Here is a 26,512-nt window from a genome sequence, read left to right on the forward strand (position 1 = left end):
ACTCTTTTGGTGAAGTCTTTTGAAGAGCATAGGTGTTTGATTTTTAGAAGATCCCAGTTATCTAGCTTATCTGTTGGGTTTTGTGCATTCATGGTTATGGTTTGTATCCTGTTAATGCCATGTATTAAGGCAGACACGGTGGGAGAAAAATGTAGAACAAAATTCAAACTCACACACACAAAAAAAGACTGAGTTTGCTAGTCTGACAGAGACTGGAGAAACCCCGAGAGTATGACCCCCAGACACTCTTTTAATTCAGTACTGAAGTCACTCCTGAAGTTCATCCTTCAGCAAAAGATTAGACAGGCCTATAAAACAAATATAATACACATAGTTCAACCATGTATACGAGATTAAATGGGCACAGCAGCCGAAAAGCAAAGATGAGAAGGCAGGAAGGGACAGGAAAGCTGGACAAATGGACACGGGGAAACTGGTGTCGAGAAGGGGAGAGCGTTGACATATCACGGGGTTGGTAACCAATGTCACAAAATAATATGTGTATTAATTGTTTAATGAGAAACTAATTTGCTGCGTAAACTTTCACCTAAAGCACAATTAAAAAAAAACAAAATACGACCTTTGGCATAAATTTTCTCTTATCTTTTTATGCCGCTAGTATGTGTATTTGTGTATATATCTTCTCTTCACTAAAGGAAACACTGAATCTAGGATTTAACATTTAATAGAATGAACTAAAACCTTGTCTTTTATTATGATTGACTGAATACCTGGATGAAGCTATTATGATTTACTACTTGTTTCCTAGTCTTTCCCAGTGTGTCTCCTTGATTTTGGCAGAGTCCTAGGAGCATGTCAAGCTAATGCCCAGATCTGAGGATTTTTCCCCATGTTACATTCTTCTGTGATGCACCCATCTCTGTGCTGCTTATTTAAATTCTATCCAGCAAGGTCAAGCTCAAATCCCCTTTCTTCCATAAAGACTTTCCAAGAAAACCAGCACTTATTTTCTGTACAAGACAAATTTGCTATTATTTCACATTTTTTAGTCTTTTCTAAATGAATTATAAATTACTTGAAAGTAAAGATAACTTTCCTTTTTTTTTTTTCTCCATAGAATACAGTAATAACAGACAAATGCTTACTGGCTCATCCTCATATAGTCACTAATACCAAAAAGCATCATCATTCTGTACTTTTTTTTTCTTTGAAAAAAGCAAAGGTGGAATTATTAGACCATTAATTCCTAATATATGTATTAGTACACATGGGCCATATGTCATTTTAGAAATATACGTAAGAAAATAGAGAGTCAGTGTAGGAAATGTCTTTGTGCTTAGACACAGAAAGTGATGTAAAATTTATAAATTATTAGTTGAGTTTGATACCAATTAGTGCAGTTTGCAAAGTGGAAAAACTTGTAATCAATTTTTTCTCTAGCAACTATGAATCTGCCTTCAACCATATAGCTCTCCAGAGAAGCAGACCCAGTAGGGAATTTGGAAATTAGAGTGATTGCTTGTCATTGGATCTCCAGGGTAGATTCTGAATTCAAACATGAGCCTGTTCTTTACCAAAATGCCCGAGGGACCTTTCAGGTCCTTTCCTCATAGACAGCTAAATGCCTTTAACCATATTTACCATGACATCCAATGTGACAATTCAGATACAAACCAGTGATGTGCAGACCACAATACAAGCAGAAGGTAAGAATAGGTTGTTCATGTGATAGGAGATGATCCGTTTTCAGTGGAAATGTAAGTGCATGTATATGTTCCATGCTGTGAAAAAATGTGAGAAGCATTTGGTAATTCTGCCAAAAGAAAAAGGTAAGAAAATTAAAATGTGTGGAAAGTAAGACATCAAAAGGAAAGCTGAACTTCCATGATAGATTTAGCAAAAGACACCGTAGAGAATCCAACTGAATAGTTATCTACCGCTGAATAAAAATAAAATGGAAAGGATAGGGTCTAAGAAGTATTCACAAAATAAGGTATTTTTGACTACTACCTGAAATGAATCAAAATGAGCGTGGCAATTAGAAATTACACACTTCTCATGGTAGATTTAAAAAAATACTGTATTTACCCATGAGTTTGTTCTGTTAACCTTCAAAATTGAGCTCCTAAAATTCTGATTTTGCCATATTAAGGCAAACTCAGTTACCAATCGACAGAATCTTAGTCTTTTGTTTGTTTGTTTGTTTGTTTAACCAAAGAGGGAATATTGAATTTGGAATGGACCTTACAGCCATGCAGAACTTCCTGTCACTTTACAGATGAAGAAAATGAGACCTGAGAGATAAGAGTCCTTGCCAAGGAAGAATATATCGTCTTCTCTAGTGCTTTCTCACACTGCCTCCCAATCTTCCTTTCCTAACACTGACCTTTGGTGAAGCTTAAATACAACACCAAGGAAAATTCAAAATGAGGTCTATAGAATAAAACAGCATAAAGAAACTGGGGCATTAAGATGAGGTCCATCCATTCCCTTCAAGAGAAATTAGTGCCACATATGAAGATGTGAGCTTCAGTGGTTTTTGTCTTTCCCTGAGTAAACATCAAGATCAGTTAACCATGCTAATACACATGAGGGTAGGACTGAGTCCTGGTAAATCTATTAAATTGTTAAACTGAGCTTGTTTATTAAAAATATAGTTTGGGGTGTGTGTGTGTGTGTGTGTGTGTGTGTGTGTGTGTGTGTGTGTGTGTGTACATGCATTTATTTATTTATTTTTACCATTTTAACTGTTTCTAACTCTGATTTAGAATTCATTTTCTTAAAAGGTCAGTGTGAATTTATTTGTTTCAGACCCAAACATGAAATGTAGGGTCCACAGAGCGATTTCTGAGCAGCAAATCATCAGAGACGTGCTAATAAGAGAATAGTGACAGCCAAAGTTGAAAGAAGTGTACGAGATACAACTTTCTGCTTTCCTTTGGGTCACACGTGCACAATAGAGTATAGGAGGCCACCTGGTGGTGAAATGGACCAATTAACCATTTAATGCTTCACTGAAAAGCAAGCAAAACTGGCAGCGTTTGGGTTGTAACGAAAGTAAAACTAGAATCTAGAGCAAAATAATGATAGGTAACCGGTATTATCTTACTGAAATATAGCAGACAGACAAATTAATTGGGAAACCATTAAGTCTGTAAAACAAATTTATGTTCCTAAAGTGTTGCCATAATAGTTAATAATTTATAGCAGGGATTGGCAAACTTTTTTAGTGAAGGGTCATATAGTAAATAGTTCAGGATTTGGCCACACAGTCACTGTGAAAATTACTCAGCTCTGCCATTGTGGTGTAAAAGCAACCATAAACAATATGTAAAAACAAATGTGCCAGGCTGTGTTCCAATAAAACTTTATTTACAAAAACAGGCTATTGGTTGGATTTGGCCAACAGGCCATAGTTTGCCAACCCCTGATTTTGCATTATGTATTGATTATGTACTATTTACCAAGCACCTAGCTGAATCCCTTATATACATTACCTCATTAAATCCAAAAAACGAATTTCAGAGGCAGGTAATATTATTTTCATTTCCCAGGTTTGAAAACTGAGGCTTACAAAGTTTAAATAATTTGCTGGGAAAGGTACTAAGCTCGTTCTAACTTAGAAATGCTTTGTGTCGCCCCATGGCCATATTTTCTCTGTGACTATAGACATTTGTCCAGATTCTCCCTCCCATTTATCTTGCAGAGGCTGCTTTCAGTTTCCCTCGATGGTGTCTTTGCTCGTGTTTCTCTACCTCACATTCCCCTGAAATGTTGTTTGTCTCTTACCATCTCTTTCTCCATCACTTCTCTTATGTTTAAGAACTTTATGCCAGTTTTCCTAACAACAGATGTAAGCAAGCATGGAAGAGAAACAAAAGCAATGTATTAAAAATAGATAGCCGGATATACAACAATAAGCCAAAGAAACTGTCATTCTGTGTATGCTCCAAATGGAACGTGGGCCAAAAACACTATGCTCACTCTTACATAAACAATATATTACGCATCCACTGGGAGAAGCAGCAGCTCTCTCCCTAAATGGAAAGAGAATTTTTTTTGTCAGTTTTTATACAATTTTCTTTTTTACCTCTTTTTTTTTCCCCTAAGTATACACTATAGGTTGTGCCATCTCAGACGGGCCACATTCCTCTTACAAACCATCCATGAACTATCTTATTAATGTTAATAAGAGAGAGTTGAGATATCTGATGGAGAAATCCACAGAGCTTGTTAATCAAAAAACCAAACTTACTGCCGTCGAATCAATTCCAACCCACAGCGACCCTACAGGACAGAGTAGAACTGCCCCATAGGGTTTCCAAGGCTATAAATCTTAATGGAAGAAGCAGGCTGCCACATTCTTCTCCTATGGAGCGCCTGGTGGGTTCAAACTGCTGATCTTTTGGGTAGCAGCTGAGTGTTTTAAACACTGTGCCACCAGGGCTCCCTGGAGCTTGTTAAAGCTCCTCAAATATATGGATTTACCCGCAGTCTCTCAATATTAGCATATGTTCTCCTACAAAAGAGGACGGAAGTGGTTTCAGTTAGATGGAGTGTAGGCAAAACTGACATAAGGAATTTAAATTTTTTGTCTTTTAAACTGAAAGAAAAACACTGCAAAAGCTTGAGGTGAAAAAGAAATGTAACGATATAGAAAACAGAGAGAAGAGATTTAATTACAGAGCAGGGATTCTGGCCAGTTTGACAATTAAACCTAACAAAAGAAGGGATTTACACTAGATATAAGAAGACTTTCAGGGCACGGAGAGTTGTTAAACATTTTAATGGGAGGTTGTGGAATTCCCTCGGAAAGATCTTCAATAGAGGACAAATTCTCTCCTATCTGGAATGGATAAAAAACAATTCTTGAAAGAGAAGGAATGAAATAAAGGTCCTTTCAAGGTCACTTGCAATCCTGCAACTCCAGGTAAAACTCTCACTTCCCATAGAATTAACTGTACAAAACACCTTAGAGATTCACTCTGGAATATTTGAGTGAAAACAGTCATTAAACAAGTGATTCAATTCAGAAAGTATTTATGAAGCTCCAACTATTACCTAGCCCTGGGGGAGGATATCCACCCTGGCAGGGCACAAGTCAGCAGCAGTGTGGGCAAGGAACATAGTTATTCACTACAGTTTTAAAAAAAATAAATAAAACTTTTAAAAAAAAAATCTTTGTGCTCCAATCGACTTTCCGGAACCATCTATTTCCTGAACTTGGTGAGCTCAAAAATCCCATAAGAGCTGGCTGTCACGAGATTTCTGGCATTACTCATGGTATCCCTGGATCTTTTTGTAAACAGAAAAGGCTTCTGACAGGGTTTCCATACTTTATTTCTCTTCCTAACTCAAACTTGGACGGATACAGCCTTGTGAAACTGTCATAAAAACACGGATTATAAAATGCTAGCCAAATACGAATTCTTTTGCTATATTCCCATGTTGTAGAAAAAGATATCAGTTAGCTCAACTCTAAAGATTATTTATATCTAAGTTTTAGTCAACATGAGAATATTTTCTTGTGGCTTATTAAAAAAACAGTGTTTCACAGAATGGGTCCTTTTGCACCACCAGGTAGAGGTGAGTGATGAAGAGGACACAGCAATCATACAGAAAGGAATGTTCTTAATGCATATTTTCAAATCTCAGCATGTCCCAGCTGAGGAAAGTTGGGGAGGAAGGACAAAGCTGTATGGAAAGATCGTAAACCCAAAAGGTGGACACCAACAGGAGCAAGACGAGAATTCACCACAAAATTTTATCAAATTCTAATTTTAAATGGTGTATTTTAACCTTTTCTTTATTGGTTAAAATCATTAATCCCCCCCAAAAAACCAAACCTATTGCTGTCGAGTCGATTCTGACTCATAGTGACCCTATAGGACAGAGCAGAACTGCCCCATAGGGTTTCCAAGGAGCAGCTGGTGGATTTGAACTGCTGACCTTTTGGTTAGCAGCTGAATGCTTGACCATTGGGCCACCAGGGCTCCTAAAATCATTAGAGCTCACAATTAATCATTTAGTAAATTAAAAAAAATTATAAACAACCATATATGAGGATTATTTTAAATGAATAATGTAATTTTTTTTTTTTTTAAATGAAAGTGTAGGACTTCAGCCAAAGATTAGGCAGGCCCATAAAATAAAACGAGACTAAAGGGGCACACCGGCCCAGGGACAAGGACTAGAAGGCAGGAGGGGACAGGAAAGCTGGTAACAGGGAACCCAAGGTCGAGAAGGGAGAGTGTTGACATGTCGTGAGGTTGTTAACCAATGTTATAAAACAGTAGGTGTACTAACTATTTAATGAGAAGCTAGTTTGTTCTGTAAACCTTCTTCTAAAGTACAATAATTATAATAAAAAGAAACTTCAAAAAAATGAAGGCTAGGAGAATGTTTCAAAATTACATTTCAGCCATCTCCTTGCATTATAGCAGTGAAATTTAATTTTTTAATTTCCATACTCTGAATTAGTTAGTTACAGCTTTGTAAAGATGAGGCAGTCTTTCAATGTCTCTCTTTCTTCCTTTCTCCCTCTCCCTCTCCCTAGTCATGGTGGACCTGGCTTAAAGAGGCTGCCTGAGTCCAAGTGTCTCATTATTTTTCCTCACCTCCTCTGTGATTACATTTTTAGAAACATATACTCATCTGAACTCAAACTTAATTTTCTACAAATGACTATGTCAATAAACTCTCCTGCAAACTATGGTGTAAGAACCAACTGTACTGATACACCTACTATTTCTAATGAGTGCTCATTTTCACCTATATCTATTATTCTATTTCTAGGTTTTGCACTTGCACAGTACATGTTATCCTCATATGTAAAAGACAATTATACTGGTATGTGTTTATATAATCGAGAATGCATCAGAAAATACTATGGTTTCAGAGGTTGGAGACTATCCCTGGGATTAGTTTTACATTTCTGCACCATTTATGTCTCAGACATGGGTGTCTTTGCCCCTCTCTTCTCTTCTCTCTCTTCCCCTCTCACCCTCTTTCTCTCTCCCTGGCATCAAACCTGGCCAAATCTGAGTATTCTGAACATTAAAAATTGCTTTTATCATTAGCCATTAGAGAAATGCAAAATCAAAACCACAATGAGATACCATCTCACCCTGACACTAATTAAAAAAAAACAAACCAGAAAATAACAAATGTTGGAGAGGTTGTGGGGAGATTGGAACTCTTATGCACTGCTGGTGGGAATGTAAAATGGTACAACAACTATGGAATATGATATGGCACCTCCTTAAAAAGCTAGAAATAGAAATACCCTATGATCCAGCAATCCCACTCCTAGGAATATATCCTAGAGAAGTAAGAGCGGTCACACGAATACACATAAGTACGCCCATATTCATTGCAGCATTATTCACAATAGTAGAAAGATGGAAACAGCCTAAGTGTCCATCAACAGATGAATGGATAAACAAACTATGTACATACACACAATGGTATACTACGAAACGATAAAGAACCATGATGAATCTGCAAAACATCTTACAACATGGATGAACGTGGAAGACACTATGCTGAGTGAAATACGTCAATCGCAAAAGAACAAATATTGTATGAGACCACTATTATAAAAACCCAAGAAAAGGTTTACACATAGAAACAATCTCTGATGGTTACAAGGGAGGGCAGGAGTAGGGAAGGGAAGTCACTAACTAGAGAGTAGACAAGAGTTAACTTTGGTAAAGGGAAAGACAACACACAATATAGGGGAAGTCAGCACAACCAAGGCAAAGCCATAGAAGCTTCCTAGACACATCCAAACACCCTGAGGGACTGAGTCACTGTGGCCGAAGGCTGGAGACCATCATCTTGGTGGACATCTAGCTCAAATGGCATAACATAGTTCATAAAGAAAATGCTCTACATTCTACTTTGGTGAGTAGCATCTGGGGTCTTAAAAGCTTGTGAGCAGCCATCTAAAATATACCTATTGATCCCACCACATTCGGGGCAAAGGAGAATGAAGAAAACCAAAGATGTAAGGAAAATATGAGTCCAAAGGACTAATGGACCACATGAACCACAGTCTCCACCAGCCTGAGCCCAGAAGAACTAGATGGTGCCCAGCTACCACCACTGAATGCTCTGACAGGGATCACAATAGAGGGTCCAGGACAGAGTGGGAGAAAAAAGTAGAACAAAATTCAAATTCACAAAGACAGACCAGAATTATTGGCCTGACAGAGACTGAAGGACTCTCTGAGACTCTGGCCCCCGGACACCCTGCTAACTCAGAACTGAAGCCACTCCCAAAGTCCACCTTTCAGCCAAAGATTAGACAGGCCTATAAACCAAACAACAACACACATGAGGATCGTGCTTTTTAGTTCAGTCACATATACGAGACCAAATGGGCAACGCATCTGCCCAAAAGCAATGCTGAGAAGTCAGGAAGGGACAGGAAACTTAAATGAATGGACACGGGAAACCCAAGGTGCAAGGGTTAGAGTGCTTACACATTGTGAGGTTTGTAACCAATGTTACAAATAATTTGTGTATAAATTTTTGAATGAGAAACTAATTTGTGCTGTAAACTTTCACCTAAAACACAATTAAAAAAAAAATTGCTCTTATCAGAGTTTCGAATGGGTTCATTCAGGTTCCAACCCCTGTTTGGAATTTGCATTTCCACCCCAGATATACTGAACCAGAATCTGTGTTTTAACAAGATCCCCAGGTGACTCTTACGTATAATAAATTTTGAGAGCCACTGCTCTACTAGTGGTTCTCAGAACTAGTCTCTAACCGGCAGCATAAGCATTGCCTGGGAACTTGTTAGAAATGCAAATTTTCAGCAGGGATTCGAACTGGAAGGAACCAGTTTGAAGCCCTGCTCTTAATGCACTTTGGTTTTGGTTTTGATATGCAATATAACAGGAGGATGAACTTTGAGACTCAGTTACCACAGAATGAAATAGGATTATTTTCTTGAAAAAGTAATAAACTGATAGTATGGCTCTGATTAACAGAGTTTAATTAATAGGTCATTGAATAAGCCCTGTTGAAAATATGTTTTTCAACATGTTTATTGAGTTTCTATTATGTACCAGGCACTGTGCAAGACACTGGAGATATATCAATAAACAAAACAAATACAAAGTCTATTCCCCTGGAGCTTGGAATCTAACAAAAATTATAATAATTTGTTCTCAGATTTAGTCCACATGGTCCAAATATATCATCATTATTTTAAAAATATCTATTTAATCAATAACGAAGTACTAGCAACTAAATTATTCTCAATGCAAGCTCTCTCAGAGAGGAACTTGTAAGTATTGAAAGGGATAATACTATTGTAATGAAGGTAGCAAAATCCAATATGCCAAGATCTACACATAGAAATATGTTCCAGACTGAAGCTTGGCATATATGAGGAATTTTTCATAGTTATTTATATGTTCATGATTTAAACGTCTTGGGACTACCAGCATATCGGATCCAAGGAATCTGACTTCATTCAAACTCAATCCTGGTGAAGGATTTTTTTTTTTTTAATTAAACAAGTTAATACTTTATATACCTGTATGTGCATGTGTATACATGTAAATGTGGTTGCCTAAGCACACACGCACATATTTCACAAAGTCCCAGTTTTCAATGGCTAAAATGACATAACAAGAGGAATATCACAAATTTTCTTTACGCAAATGTCTATGAGCATATGGAATCAACTACTTAGGAAAGCAGCTAAAATAACAAGTTCAGATATGTTTCAGCGGTGCATAGATATCCTTCTGGAGAAAGGCTGGAGCTCTGTGGTCTGGCAAGGTTTAGAAGAAAAGCTGAAATCCACCCCAAAAGTGATAAAAGTACAGAAAAAAGAAAAGGAAAACTAAAAAACTCTGTATGTGTGTGTGCGTGTGTGTGTGTGTGTGTGTGTGTGTGTGTGTTGTATCTTATGTAAACAAGTCAAGGTTCAGCAGGAAGACCACTCTTTCCCACTTAGCTTACTCCAGTGTGCCTCATTGGGGATAGAGTGTTACACAGTGCTGAGTTTAAGAATGTATGAGCTTCATACATGCCCACATTATTAAAAATATACTTGGGAATGCCCTTGTTTATAGGAACTGAAATTGCTTCCTCGACAGGACTGGAAAAAATTGTTTTTCTGCAAATGATATTTCTACAGAGCATCTCTGTGGGGCCCCTCCTTCATTAACTCCCTTTGGCAATAACAGGCTCCATGAGGTTGAATCCTCCTAGGGCAATGCGGCCTTTAGTGTATCTCCCCGTAAACAAAAATATTTTCAGGTTTGGCTTTCCTGAATCTGACAAAATGCAAGAGGCTCCTGAGAGGCTCAACATGGCAATACTTCTCCAGGGTGCTGAGAAAGTTTGGTGGCTTTAACAGAACAGCCTGATGATTGGTTAAAGAGCCAAACCAAGTCCATCATGTTTCTCTGCAGATGCACCATCTAACACTTGGGACATATTTCTTTCTCTCTTAGCAAAAAAAGCTTATGTCAAAGGAGGAAATAATGTTCTTGCAAGAATTCTACCCGTTGTAGAGTGGAGGCTATGGGGGCAACAATGAGCAGGCAAGTTGTATGTGAAAGAAAGACCACAGGCATTGGAGCCACCCAGATCTGGGTTCAGGCCTTGGCTTATTTATTTATTTCTGGTGGTAGTTATTAGCACAGACTAACAAATATTTCTGAGTTTGTTTTTCAGGCACATGGTAGGACTGTACTTCCTACCCACTTTGAAGTTGGGTAGGGCCAAGTGATTAGTTCTGACAATGATTTGAGCAAAATGACATGTGTCTCTTCCAGGTAGAAGGTTTAATGGCCAGAGTGAGACCTTCCAGAGCTCTCTTTTCTTTTTGCTACAATAAGGGAGTATTTGAGAGGGTGGCTGCTCTGTTAGTCTAAGCCTTAGAGAGAGGAAAATGCCAAGCTTAGCCCATAGACAACCGGTATTGGACATGTAGCACTCGTGAGAAGTAAATCTTTGTCATTTTAAGCCTCCGAGATAGGAGGTTGTTTGTTATCTCAGCATACCCTAACCTAACCTGACTGAGGAACTAGTTCTGTATCTTTTAATGCAGTCATTTCATCTCTCTGTACCTCAGGCTTCAAGTCTATGAAATGGGGAAAATAACACACATGTGTCCCAGGATCACTGTGAGCATTAAATAAAACAATGCGAATAGGGCACTTCTTATGCAAATAGTAAGATTTAACCAATGTCAATTCTTTTCTCTCTGTCTCAGCCCAACCCCATACCCCACCCCACCCCCACACACATTCACACACGTACATGCATACACATAAACACATTTCCCTCCTTATCCAACGGTGAAGTAGACAATATTCGTTCTTGGTCCCTTTTTTTGGATTTCATCTCTCTACCCACTCTATCTTCCCCTCCCAGTTCCCTTCCATTTAAGCTAGATGTCGCAATTGAAATTTAATTCAGTATCATTCTCCTAAGGAGCCATGGTGGCACAACGGTTAAGCACTCAGCTGCTATCTGAGATGTTGGTGCTCTGAACCCACCCAGACGCTCCGCAGGATAAAGATGTGGCTTCCATAAAGATTACAGCCTAGAAAACCCTATGAGGCAGTTCTACTCTGTCACATGGGGTCACTATGAGTAGGAATTGACTCGAAGGCACATAACAACAATTATTCCCCCACCCCGTGGAACATCTGCATCCAGTAAAGTGCATGCTTTTTCACTAATACCAAAGAAATGAATCTTCAGGATGAGATATAAGGCAGTACGGACATTGAGTAAAGGAACATAATTGGGTTGGATGTCTCTTGGGTAGCTAGAAATATACTGAATTGACTTGATAGCAACTAAAAACAACAACAAAGTTAGACATGGCAGTGAGATAAGGACAAGAAGGAAGGAAGTTAATGAGTTTAGGTATGAAGATATTATGGTTGAGCTTTTCCCTTCAGTTCCCACTAGCCTATTCTAAAGAGGTACCAGAACTTCTTCTGATATAACTGAAACATTATCGAGGCAGCTTTCTTGCTCTACCTTCCTGCTTTAGGAATACATGCATTAAATTCTTGTAAATTGTAAAAATTAGAATGATAAAAATAAAATATTTTGATTCAATAGTATAAATATGTATTATACTTCCTTGTGGCTATAGTTATATAGTTATGATAATAAATGATTCCTGATGTAATTACATGGAACATTAAACCTAACATTTATCCTTTTTATATTAAGACCACAGTGTCAATGATAATACTTGCTTTTCATCTTTAAGTTTCAGTACTCTCTCTTTCTCTTTTTTTAAAACAAAATAACACTCAATTCACACCATGGTTGTCTGTAAAGTTTACTCACACATCATATAATTTTTTAGCTTCAAACAAGATTGGCCTGAATGTATGAATGTAGCCACTAAAGATAAGTCATTTCTGAAGACAGGAAATGCTAAAAACTAGGTGAGGAATACTTCCATTAAGTCACTGACCTAAAACATACTGAGTAGTTCAGGAGCCAAAGGTGGCAGTGAACCAAACACTTTTTCATATTAGGAATTACAGGTCCCTCTAATTTATTTTATAGAAACCAGAAAGAAATCTACAAGTATCTCGGGTTGAAGTCAAAGCTCTCAGCTTACCACAGGACGGAATACTGCATATTCACATCTAATTAAGTAAAAGTCGTTTTTCAAAAAGTTAAAGGCTGAAATTTTTGCAATTTACTCCAAAATTTTATTAGCAAACTCTAATGATTCTCTTGATTGCAATTCATAAAAGCTCCCACACAGGTCAACTCATTTAAGTGCTATCTGTAATCATTTGGATTTTAACATGATGGTTATTACTTATTACCCTGAAACCAAGCAGCGCAATGAGATATTGATTACTTTTAACCTTTAGATCCCAGGATTCAAGAAAGGTCAGAGGAGGGGAAAACTCTACCTTCCTTGGCTGGCAAACATACAGCCTTCAGGAGAATTCAAATGATTCCCATTGGCCAAGTAGATCCAAGATTAGTTTATTCTCTGGGCTGACAAGAAATGATGATGCTTTTAAAAACAACACTCAGCACATATTTAGTGAACTGTTACATTTATATAACCAATGGCCTCAAGATGTGCTTCACATCACAGCACGTCTGAGGCTGTTAACCCTTTAACAAGCTACATTCATGAAAGCATCTTTGTTGGAATGAGATATTAAATGTAGTAGCTTTAATTGGGATAAATGCATCTCATTAAACTAAGATCTCTTGTAGGTTCCAAAAAGCTAAGCACAATCACTGGTCACAGTTGCCCACTAGCATTTCTTTTGGTTTTCTTTTTCCATGACAGCATTTAGAAATATTTTTCACATTTGTGCCACTGAAAAGCAATGAGTTCTAGGTTACAGTCCAGCAGAATTATGGACAAGAGAAACATAACTGCTATGTGTTAGATTAATTTGCAGAACACTTGGCATTATTATTGCCAAGTCGTCAAATTGTTCCAAGTTGTTCCGGAAGGTTGTTATTAATAGTATGTTTTCTGAGGAAAGTTCTGTCTACTTTTGGAACTGCATTTCTGTTGCCAAGGAAACTCCTTTAAGCACAGTTTTCTAGGAGCACACTGCTGCTTTTGTTTGCCAGTGTCCTATTCATATCTAAGTAAGCGTTTTACATGCTCCAGCCTTTAGTCTCAAATGTTGAAGTTTTAGCCCGTTTAAGTTGCTTTTTCAAACATAGCTAACGCCTGCTATGATTTTCCTCTCTTCCCCCTGACTCTCGCTGCCTCCAGTCTCCCTCTCTCCCCACCTTCTTTCCACTCTCCCTCCACATATACCCAACTCTTACTATTCAAGGTTTATTTTTTTAAACAGTTGCATTATAGGAGATAGTTTTCACAAGTTTTTGATAAATTAACTTTAATTTGAATAATCATTCCATAGGTTGTAGCATTAGTCCTTCAAGTGTTAATTATCTTTTCACTCTAAAATTAATGTAGTCATTTCCTACTGACTCCTCTACCCCATTTATTGAAGTGCTAAGGAAAACATGTCATTGAGTCCCGAGCCAGCCCCGTTGTTGTGATTAAGCGTGGTCACATGGTCCATCTCTGCCAAAAGGAGGGCCCTGAGAAAAGGTGACAAAGACAGTGATTTCCTGTCAGCAAAGACTACGACAGGGCTGTCTAGAAGTGATGCAAATGAGGGGAACTTTCCCCACAGCTTGTTTGATCCACTCTGGGCCAGAGCAAGCCAGGCCAGGGAGACAGGGAGCAGCACAATGCAGCAGAGGCAAGCCCAGAGAGAGCCGACGCACCTTCCGGACAGTAGCTTACCCGCCAGAGACAAAAACTGCTGGCGGGGCTTCTCTTCCTTGCCCCTCCACACACAGAGCCAACTATTTATTGGCGTCCTAGTCTCTTAACATGCTTTTTTCTTTTGCTTTTCTTTTTTAAAAAGTGATTCAATTAGGAACTATGGGCTCCAGCATGAACAGTGTTACATATATTGTTCAAAAAACACATCCTCTAAATATTTGCAGGATGAATTTTGCCCTCACTCAAAAAATATATATATATATATATATATATATATATATGCACATATACACACACACATATTCAAGTATTCATGGCAAACACTGATTCATTAAGCTCAAGTTAACATGACAGTTAATCCAAGGACTTTTTGAACTTTAACAAAAATGGAATAACAAATTCATTTCTAGATAGCAGGGGAGACAGTTTTGGTGTTTCCATTCTGATCACTTTAAAAATGACTAGATAATGTTATTTGAAATATTATAATGATTTAAAGCATATTCTTACTTTAACAGAGTTTTAATCAAACTTACAATTAAGCTATATAATTAATCTACTGGGAAAGAGAGAAAAATTATCATTAAGTTCTTGTGTCTGATATTTCTGGTACACTTTTACCTTGACTGCTTCAATGACTAGTAATTTGTTTCATTTTGAACAAGCAAGGTAGCAATGTAAAATTCGGTATTGAAATTACAACATAAGGTCTAATTAACAGAATTTAATTTTTTGACATGTACTTCTATTCTACACACCAATATGTGAAATTAAAAAAAAAGTTAATGCATTTTCTTCTGTTTTAAGCTTAGCTACTGTGGCTTGTACTATGAACCAGTCTAGCATTACATTTTTAGGGGCTCAAGATCCTTAAAGTTCAGTCATAAAGACATCAGGCCACATCTGAAATTATTTAGCTCAATCTGGCCCAGAACAAAATGAAATATCTATTCCAGAGGGTTGCAATCTGTGAATTTAAAAAATACAGAGATAGTGTGATTAATCTGTTTTCTATGATCAGTTCACAGCTATGACAACATCACTTTAGCAGCAATAGTTATAGAATAGTAAGTCAACTCTATCCCATTTTTCTTCCTTTACTCTACATTTTTTATTCTCCAAAATTTCTAACCCTATTCCATACTCGTGTTTCTTTTAAAAGTCATAATGCTTATCTTTTAACACACACCCAAATTCTAGAAAGTAACATTTTCCCCTACTTCTTTAAAATTTATCTTTTTCTGGTTTTTTTTTCCGTAAATCAATTCTTCTATGTTGTTTAATTTTTTATTATTTATACTTGGTTTTTAGCATTTTCTCATCTATCAATCCATCAACCCACCTATCAATGATATGACTTTAATCTACACCTTTGCTCTTTTTTGTTTGGTTAACTTTGTATTAACTTTTATTAACTGCTTTCTTTCTCTCCAATGATTATATTTCTTTCTCACTTTACTAATATTTTCCTTTTTTCTAGTATTTAATACTGACTTCCTCTCTTATCAATCGCAGTTGGACAAACTTTTATCATAAGGAGCCACCTTTTGGTGAGAGCTGTGCTCAGAATTTCTGTAACATTACCTGGCAAGAAAGTCAGAGAACAATAATTACTTTACTTATTAGAAGTCTTATGGTTAGAAACTTACTTGTAAGAAATATAGTTAGAAATTTCTCTACCTTATTATTCCAGCCCATTATATAAAAAATCCTAAAAGATAATATTTTCATATCTAATTATCAAAATAAACTTAATTCTTTCAAAGAAAGCATTATGCTTTTTCTCATGGAAAATGTAAATTTTTCGATTGAGTGTATTTCCCTTTTTGAAGTCACCACCAGGTAACTCAGAATAAAATTTGGGGATCATCTTTAGTAACTACATAGGATTTTACATCATATGTACCTGCATATTAACTTTTCTTGCAGAAGTAGCCTCTACCTTGTCTATGTTTCCCAGTTCTGACTTGTATTTCTATTTTTAAAATATTTTTATTATTTTCATGTAGATTATTGTAAACATTCTCAAATCCATAGCAGGGTAAAAATGTAACCCTTTTTCTTTTGCACACAGGACATGCTTGGATAATACTTATACCAAAGGAGAAAAATACAGGAAACTTGCATTTTTCCTAAAAAACCAGAACCACATGAGTAATTAAGCTTCAAACTTCTATATAAAATCTTCAGTATAAGCACCTTGAAAATATAAAGCTCTTTAATGAAGTGGGTGCTAATTTCACATTATTTTTAAGTTGGAAGGGACTTCAGAAATCATATACTCCAACATTTAATAGACATGGGATGGCTCAATCATTATTAACTCAACGAACAAATCTATAAATGCACTGTTTTAGTGAGTTTCGTACTATCTGAAAGCAATTCTTGTTCAACTGTAACAATAATTACCAGACTGCAACTTCTGAATTTCACCTGTGAAATTAACCCTTGGACTCTGGAACCCCACACCAATCCAGGATTGCTGGGGGCTCTGTTGTCTGTGCTCTGTAGACAGCAGAGAACTGGCAGTACTTTGTGCACAGGTAAGGAGCTCTGGCAGAGCACTACAAAGTCAGCTGTGACCACTGGGGAGGGCAGTATGACAGCAACAGCAGCAGCCTGAGCTACAACTCTGTGACTGCTGAAATGCTTCCAGGTCACCCAGTCTATAACACAAATGGGATGGGGGAGGAGGTGCCTTGAGAGTCCCTGAGCCCAAGAATAATGCCACCTTTGATCTGCAGAAATGAAAAAACAGAGTTTTTCCTTTGCGAGTGGGTTTTAAATATTTCTCCATTAATAGTTAATGCACATGCAGACCAGCAGAGTGACAGCTCCCTGCGATTATGAATTCTGGCATCGTAACTCTAGTCCAAATAGGAGCTGAACTTTCAAAATCACGTTGGTTACTTTTGACAAATTAAATTGTCTTACTTAGGAAGGTAGGAGGAATGAAGAGACAGAAAGTGAGAGAGTAGGAGAGAATTCTCCTCGAAGGTAATTCTTAGATTAAAAGGAGGGGAAAAAAAGAAAGGACTATGTTTGCATTTTCTGGGCTGATGATACTGCCAATGTTTATTAGAAAATGCTTACAGAAGGTACCTATTTAGGGTTGCAGCAAGACAGAGAAGGGAGAAGTATTGTTCACTGTCTCAAAACAAAAACAAAAAACCAAACCTGTTGAGTTGATTTTGATTCATAGCGACCTTAAAGGACAGAGTAGAACTGACCCATAGAGTTTCCAAGGAATTTCTGGTGGATTCAAACTGCTGACCTTGTAGTTAGCAGCAAGTTCTTAACCACTGTGCCACCAGGACTCCCATTTAAAACAGGGAGTAGTTAATTTTTTTAATAAGAATTAGGTTATTCTTAGGATGCTAGAGCTTAGAATTAATTATTTAAAAAAAAATCTCAAATTTCTAACAATCCAAACAGAAACCACACTTTAAAATTCACTGTAGTATTAAGGTTTCTAAATTATGTCAGGAGTCCCTGGGTGGTGCAAACAGTCAACTTGTTCAGCTGTCAACTGGAAGGTTGGAGGTTCAAGCCCAGCCAATAACTCAGAAGGAAGGCCTGGTGACCTACTTCTAAAAAATCAGCCACTAAAAACCCTATGGAGTGCAGTACTACTCTGATACACATAGGGTCACCATGAGTTGGAGTTGATTCCAAGGCAACTGGAAAATTATGTCAAGTTGTGTCAACATATTGTTTGCTGTTAAATCCAACTCTTTACCTTTGTAAGTTCCTTGAGTATTCTCCTGGCTTTAGGTGACTGAGACATCACAACAGGTTCCCCAGTCAAGAGTTCTCTTGAATGGATAGTCTGGGCTATTTATCTGCTAGTTCCACACCTAGGGGTTAAGGCCAGGTGACTTTCTAGTGGAAACCAGAATATATAGTAAATAGGTAAAGTCAGGAAGGTAGTACCTAATGTGAAAAGGCTAAATAAGCTTTAATGCAACTGACTACCATCTTTCTAGATTGTCTCTAGCCCAACATTTCCAAATGTGGGTCTTGGAACAATCTAGGACTGAGCAATGCATGAATCAGCATCTGGGCAGGACCATCTGTGCCAGTAAAGGAGTTGAATGATGGAATACAGAGAGCCACCCTTGGAGAAGAGAACAAAGGTTTCAGATTCTGAGATAGCAGGAATAATGATTCTTCCTAGGTCTACAGTTTCCTGGGATTTAACATCACATCGTTGAACGTCTCCCTTAAAAAGTTTCACCCTCATCCTTTTTTTTAATACCAGGGATCTTGAGCTTCATTTCCATCCGTCATCCTTTTACTCAACAACTGTTAGTTCAATATCAACTATGCAAAGTGCTTTTCTAAACAATGTAAAGAATACAAGTACAAGGTATTGTTCTTAGTGTTATGAAAGTTTTGAAAAGAATGTAGACAATGAAGCTTATTAAATGCAGATTGGCTTGCCCAATGCCTGAGAATGAAGAGTTAGAACTTTGACTCAAGAAGGGTTGTAAATATAGAGGAAAAAAGAAAAATTTTAGTAAACAAAATTGACAAGAGAGAGGAAAGGTGAGATGGACTTGACATGCTGTGAAAATGCATATAATTAGTACCAAGGGAAATGGAAAAAAACAGGCTCTCCCTAAAGGCATTACAACTGGCCCCTAAGGAAGCTCATATTAGGCTAGCGGGAAGTCCAACAGTTATGCAGTGGTTCTGGATCCCAAGAGGTAATAACTGCTCCACCAACACAGGGATGCATTTGGAAATGGGGCAGGCCCTGTTGAGTTGTCACAATGACTAGGGAACATGAATTGCAAATGTCCTGTAGTTCAAGAGATAGTACCACAAGGTAGCAAAAAAATTGTTCTGCTCCAAATGTCAGTGGTGCCCACGTTGAAAAATGCTGATAAATCATGTTTTTTTTTTTTGGGTCAAGGTGATTGTCTTAATCATCTAGTGCTACTCTAACAGAAATACCACAAGTGGATGGCTTTAACAAAGAGACGTTTATTCTTTCACAGTCCAGTAGGCTACAAGTCTGGATTCAGGGAATTAGCTCTAGGAGAGGGCTTTCTCTCTCTGTCAGCTCTGGAGGAAGGTCCTTGTGATGCATTAGTCTTTCCTTGGTCTGGGAGCATCTCACCGCAGGAACCTCGGGTCCAAAGGACACGTTCTGCTCCCGGCACTACTTTCTTGGTGGTATGAGGTTTCCGTGTGTCTCTGCTCACTTCTCTCTTTTATATCTCAAATGAGATTGGATTAAGACACTATCTAATCTTGTAGATGTCATCAGTGTAGTGATAGAGTTTACAACACATAAGGAAATCACATCAGATTACACAATCATACAATACTGGGAATCATGACCTAGCCAAGTTGATACATACATTTTTGGGGGGGGACACAATTCAATCCATGACAGTGATTAAGGTAGCCTCAAATGGTACTGAAAGTCTAGGAAGACTTGGGAACCAACTGAAAAGCTTAGCTCCTCCAAGGGTCTCTATGATCAATAAGCTCTAACTTTCCCCCTTCTAAGATGTCTGTTCAGTTGATTTCAAGAAAAGCAGATTAGAACAGGGGAATGGGATGTTGAAAATGTTGATCTAACCTGGGAATCCCTGGGGATTCTTGGGAAAGATCTGAAATGAATCCTCCTCTATCAGTTTTTCTAATTCAGAAGCCATCCCAAGTTCTAAATGAAATCCTCCTTGGTCAGTATTCTCAGTATTGCTTTGGAGGTTCTAAAACCTGTAGAATAACTTGGGGGATCATATAAAGAGAGACCCTAGAAACCTGTAGCATTTGCCTTCAGTTTCTAACTCAATCTAATTTTGCTTACAAGCCAAATGCACAGTTAATACTTCTTTGTTGAGCTGAGATATGTTGAGCATCTAAAAGCAGAAGGATGATGACTGGACATCAGTCACAAACAAGAACCCTAGTAAGGAAAATGTTTGGAAAAATACTATAACCCAGAAGTACTGAGTGGGTGGAATAATGGTCTGCAATCTGCCAAAATGGGAATTCTCAGGCAGAGAAGTTATATTCAATGATTTATATGTTCAATGATTTCTTATTAATTGTGCTGTAAATTATATGGATGTGATTTTGACAAAGAATAGCACTGTTTTTGAGAAAACAGTGGCTTATGGGCAATATATGAAATGCATCAAGAAAAAAGGAAACGTTATTTGACATTATGAGTGCAGTAAAGTCTGAGATAATGTTTTATGATTAGATAATCTTTTGTATTTATTTTTTCTGTTTGGGTCAAATTTTAATGGATAAGTTTTAGTAATAAAACAAATATTGTTCTATCACTGAATTAAGATAAATTTATAGAAAATTTTCATATATAATTACTGAGTCTGAGATGAGATGTATAATCACCTAGCTTTGGTTCCTTTAGGTTGAGACTGTTACTCTAACAGTGTGTTGCACCAGAAGATATAGTGAATAGCTTTGCTATTAATGTGGACAGCTATCCATACAGAAAACAGCTAATAGTCAACAAACTCAATTAACATTGGCCCAAATTCTCTAGGGAGTGCAATGTCCCCATTTGCTGAGTCCCTGGGGAAGTTTACATCTTTTCTTAACTAAGATGATTCCCAGGGGACGTTAATTAAAGTCGACCAGACTCTTGAAAAATACAAATATGTTAGAAGAGGTAAAAGTTAGGATGATCTATGAAAGAAAAAGTAACCCAAAATAATAAAATTGAAGGAGAAAGAAAACAACTTTTATTTGACCTTGAATGTACTTCTTATTCTGTAAGAAATTTTAAAAAGCTAGAGGGTAGTTGTTTCTTGTCATTATACTGTTGCTGATTCTGTGGTTAGTTATTAATTTTATTTTTTATGATTCACAATCTGCTCTTTGAAATATGCCATATGCTCAAAGCAATTCAAGGATGACAACTGTCAGAATTACTCCAATAAAAATTGCCTAAATGAGGAAGATTTACTGCAGTCTGATATTTCAGTGGAAAGTCCCTCTTCCCTCCCCCGACAGCTTTTTCAGGCACTGTGAAGCTTATAGCCGTTTTTCAGTCAAAATCACATGGCTGTTTTGTAGGAACTTCTAAGACTATTTGCTAAGTGGAATTGCTAAAATACACTAGGCTAAAGGTGAGTTAGCAGACGTGGAAAACAATACAGATATTTATTAGACGGATTGCCTGCAATCAATATGTGAGTTCCAAGTCAGTTTTCTTAAATCACACGTAAATGTATTGACTTAATATGACAACGTCTGCTTTATGCATTGCTCATAAACATTAAATTGGATGAGTCCTATAACCTGGCAGCAGCAACCCAAAATGAAGGCACATTTCTGTTTTCTCTGGGAAGAGCTGAGGAGTGGATAAAATCCACCTGAGTGCTCCAATCAAAGCACATTTTGTTAAATGTTACCAGTCCATTTATCCTTCATTTTGTTTCGGTCTATTTATTACTGCAGTTTCATTTATTGTTATTCATCTTGAAGATAAATCTTTGTCTTTCTATAGAATTACACCAAACAGAATGTGATAAAAGGAACTTTCTTGCAATTATGATGTTGGTGCAGCCTGTCAGCACACAAGAGATGGAAATGAGTTTGGGGACAGGGAAGGGAATTCAAATAGACACCCTGATACATACAATGAACGCAAAGATATCCTGAGAGAGAGAGACTTGTCAGGCTAATCAGATCTTCCACAGCAAGGTAAAGGCAGGGAGGGTAGCACTAACCTTGTAAAGATGCTGCTGCTGCTCCTCTGACATCATCAGGTCGTGGCTGTCCATCACGAGGGACTCCATGTCAATCAGCCAATCCCAGAGCTCCTGATATTCTGAATCAAAGTCCAGAAGCCTGTAGATAAGGCACAAAATGTATTATGCATAAATACAGTGTAGTTGTTAAAATCTCATATTAGAAGAATATATTCTTGAAAACCCATGGTGTTCGTAGGTGATACCTGTTAAAAGAGAAGGGAAAAATTCTCTGTGTGGTTACGCAGTGGGCAAAATAGGAACTCAGGCCTGTGACACAGCCACTGTTTGGATTTTGAAAACATAACATGTGATTCCGATGCTCATACTTTGGACATTTCATGGCAATTTCCATTTGCTATACCGTGCTGAGGATTTGCAGGACTTGAACAAAATAACCAGTGCTATATCCTTGAGAAAGAGCACCACCATATTTAACACACGGATAAGCGGAGAGTCGGTGACTTGTGGAAGGTTACGTGGTCCAGAATTTTGAGTGAGGATAGCACCCTCAAAATCTGAAACCCTCTCTTGTCTATTAGATTTCCCATAAACATTGTATCTCAATAGATTTATGACTAAGCATACTATATTTAACTAATTTCTCTACAGTGATCACAATATACTATCATATCCAAAATATTATTTTCACTGGGAAACGACTCAATCACTTATCTGTCCTTCTGCTGTCTATCTGTCTATCTCTGAAAACATATATCCTACATTTATTGTCACGGATGACTAGCCAGCATTTCAGCTTAACACTCCGAGTTAGGCTTGAGTGACTCTGGTAAGCCAGTGAGAACGAAGGGCAGATCCAGTATTAGACAGGTGTTCCCCACAGACATGTAGGAAACAAAGGTAAGGACAGGAAGTCAAAACAATGAATCCTTGAATAGCCAGCAATCATTAAAATTCAAAGGAGGATCACTATGGTTTTCAACAAAATAAATCATTAGAATAAGGAGCTTAAAAGGATTAATGTGATTCTCTATTGAAAGCCTGGTGAATAAGTAAAGCACAGATTCTCCTAAAACATGTGATCAGAAAATGAAAGCGCAGAATGGAAAACTATGACTTTGTCCTTCCCTCAAAAAATCATCCCCTAAAAGAAATCCTAGAGTCTTGTCAAACTACAACTGAGCAAAACTCTATCAGTACAAATGAAGCAGCAGTCGCAGGTATGAACCTGGATTTATCAAGTGAGTACCTTATTACTATCTTGTTCCTGTCTCATGCTATACATTAAATGACTTCTTTCCAGAAAAATTAACATCCACTTTTAATAACGTACAACTTAATCATAACAGATCTGTTAAAAAAAATTTAAGGTGTGCCTGGTAATGAAGGAGACTAGATCTAGAATTGCCTATTTTATTTTAATTACTTTACCATGATTGTAAAGATCCTTCATTAAGACCTTAAGCACTCAAGGGCAAGGATCATCACTGGCTAACACATAGAAGTGATTAACAAATATTTACTGGATGTCAAGGATGGGTATAGTTGATACAGGCAAAACCTTTAGGAAATCTATGTGGCCTAGAGCAGTGCTTCTCAGACTTGAAGGTGCATAAAGAACAGCTGAAGACCTTGACACGCAGATACTAATTCAGTAGTTCTAGGGTGGGGTCTGAGATTCTGCGATTCTATTAAGCGTTGCCAACGCTTCTGGCCCATGGACTACATTTTGAGTAGCAAGGACTTAGCACATAGATGTGAAATATGAAATCGTATCTCATCTCAAAATACTAAAAAACAAGCCAACCACTGTAATGCAGACAAATAAACCATCAGCCTTTCTTTATTAACTCTGTGAGTGACTAATAAGGAATGACTAATAAGCATTTGCTTACATGATAAGCACCTTCTGAATTATGGTCTCCATTTCTCTCTCCTTATGCCTCTCCCATATTTTAACCACACAGACAAAGAAGTGGTGGAATGCCATGCCAGAGAGTAAGAGAGTATATATAATAGAAGACAGTATTAACAACAAAGGGAAATGAAAGAAAAATTTTACTCCTCCCACTTCAGTAGATTTGGAAATTAATGGTGAGATGAACAGGTACTCAGATGTGTGTCCTTATCTCCCCTTTCCTGCCTAAGTCCTAGAGGGGAGGCATGTGAGACTGACTGAGTAAAGAACAACGTATTGGATATTAGCTCCATTTTCTCCCCTAGGAACTCCAGGAGAACATTGTGATAGTCTCCCCATAATAACCTGGAGAGAGGATGTTGTAGTCTGAGAGAGAGCTTTTGTTAGCACTCCCTTTGCAATCTTGTTCTCTCATCCCCTAAGAGGAGACTCAGGTTCCTGAGAACCCAGCAGGTGAACTTAATGGAGGGTGTTGCCACAGCAACAGAGGCATAGGGATCCCAAGGAGAGCCAGGAGGGCCTCTGGAGCAAGACCTCAGGGTTGGCAGGGCCAGTGAGGGTGAGATGAGGCTGAGTCAGCAGGAAATACCATTTGGGCCTAAGCAGGCTGAGAAATAACACAAGATAGGACAACTACAGCCTTCCATGGGGATAGGGGCCTATCTACGGAAAATAGTGCCTGTGGCAATTAGTTTTAAATTGCTGCATGATCTCTCAAAGCTGGCGATGGAAACTGCAATGGTCAACAGAAATGGCTCATTAGCGCCCCTCCTCAAGTGGCACCCAGGGCATGTGCCCTTCCTGCCATACCTTAGTTACGCCTCTGCGTGGGGGCAACCTCATAATCCCCAGGCAAGACTAAGCCCATTTCAATAGACTCAGCCAAACTGTAACCAAGCACCTTGTAAAGCCAGGTGACACCCCTTGCACCCCAGGATCACAAGGTCTTGTAAGCCTCCTATTAAACTCAGATGCCATCTTGGAGAAGAGAAGGGAGAAGGATAGGAAATCTGAACAACTGAGCATTTATCCCCAGAGATTGTTCCCTAGAGAGAATGCTAATAGAGAGGTTGTAGGCATTGCTGAAGATCATTCATGCAGAAGTATGTCAACAGGGAACTGCCAGAAATTCAGGCTGGATTCAGAAGAGGACGTGGAACCAGGGATATCACTGCTGATGTCAGATGGAGCCTGGCTGAAAGCAGAGAATACCAGAAAGATGTTTACTTATGTTTTATTGACTATGCAAAGGCATTCAACTGTGTGGATCAAAACAAATTATGGATAACATTGCAAAGAATGGGAATTCCAGAACACTTAATTGTGCTCATGAGGAATCTGTACATAGATCAAGAGGCAGTTGTTCGGATAGAACAAGGGGATACTGCAGGGTTTAAAGTCAGCAAAGGTGTGCATCAGGGTTGTATCCTTTCACCATACCTATTCAATCTGTATGCTGAGCAACTAATGCGAGGAGCTGGACTATATGAAGAAAAATGGGGCATCAGGATTGGAGGAAGACTCATTAACAACCTGCATTATGACACAACCTTGCTTGCTGAAAGTGAAGAGGACTTGAAGCACTTACTGATGAAGATCAAAGACCATAGCCTTCAGTATGGATTAGATCTCAACATAAAGAAAACAAAAATCCTCACAACTGGGCCAATAAGCAACATCATGATATATGGAGAAAAGGTTGAAGTTGTCAAGGATTTCATTTTACTTGGATCCACAATCAACACCCACGGAAGCAGCAGTCAGGAAATCAAACGACGTATTGCATTGGGCAAATCTGCTGCAAAAGACCTCTTTCAAGTGTTGAAAAGCAAAGATGTCACTTTGAGGACTAAGGTGTACCTGATCCAAGCCAGGTATTTTCAATTGCATCATATGCATGTGAAAGCTGGATAACGAATAAGGAAGACCAGAGAAGAATTAATGTCTTTGAATTGTGGTGTTGGTGAAGAATATTGAATATACCATGGACTGCCAAAAGAACGAACAAATCTGTCTTGGAAGAAGTAAAACCAGAATGCTCCTTAGAAGCAAGGATGACAAGACTACCTTCCACATACTTTGGACATATTGTCGGGAGGGATCAGTCCATGGAGAAGGACATCATGCTTGGTAAAGTACAGGGTCAGCGAAAAACAGGAAGACCCTCAATGAGATGGACTGACACAGTGGCTGCAACAATGGACTCAAGCATAACAACAATGGTGAGCATGGCATAGGACCAGGCAGTGTTTTGTTCTTTGGTACATAGGGTCGCTATGAGTCGGAACCGACTCGACAGTACCTAACAACAACAGCAAGCATTATGTAAGAGCTTAACTCTAATCTTAAAGCAAGTTCTTTGTTGTTTGCTTTCCCAAGAAAGTATATGTATGAGATGTTTCATGAAAATTATTATTCAGCAAGAGAAAGTAAAGAAGCTCATTTTCGTTTCACATACATGTATGATATATATATCATATATATTTGTCTCTTATCATTGAATAGTTTAGTCATAATCAAAGATTTATATGTTTAAAATGGTGCTCTAGGCAGAAGCACCATGCCATCCCTCCATAGCAAAGATCTGAAAAACTAAGCCAAACAGAGAATACAACAATCCTGAAACCCTAAAACATCAAATGAAGAGATAAA

At 37.9% G+C, this 26,512-nt stretch overlaps 1 protein-coding gene across 1 annotated transcript in view; it reads right to left on the minus strand.

Annotated features, from left to right (window-relative positions):
• AKAP6 (A-kinase anchoring protein 6) overlaps positions 1-26,512 on the minus strand; it is a 404,455-nt gene that overhangs the window by 94,298 nt on the left and 283,645 nt on the right. Inside the window, exon 8 of the mRNA XM_004376527.2 lies at positions 21,961-22,081. Within this exon, the coding sequence (XP_004376584.1) occupies positions 21,961-22,081 (121 nt within the window). The remainder of the gene's footprint in view (positions 1-21,960; positions 22,082-26,512) is intronic.

This window comes from Trichechus manatus, unplaced genomic scaffold (genome assembly GCF_000243295.1).
Source record: "Trichechus manatus latirostris isolate Lorelei unplaced genomic scaffold, TriManLat1.0 scaffold00043, whole genome shotgun sequence".
Taxonomy (NCBI): domain Eukaryota; kingdom Metazoa; phylum Chordata; class Mammalia; order Sirenia; family Trichechidae; genus Trichechus; species Trichechus manatus.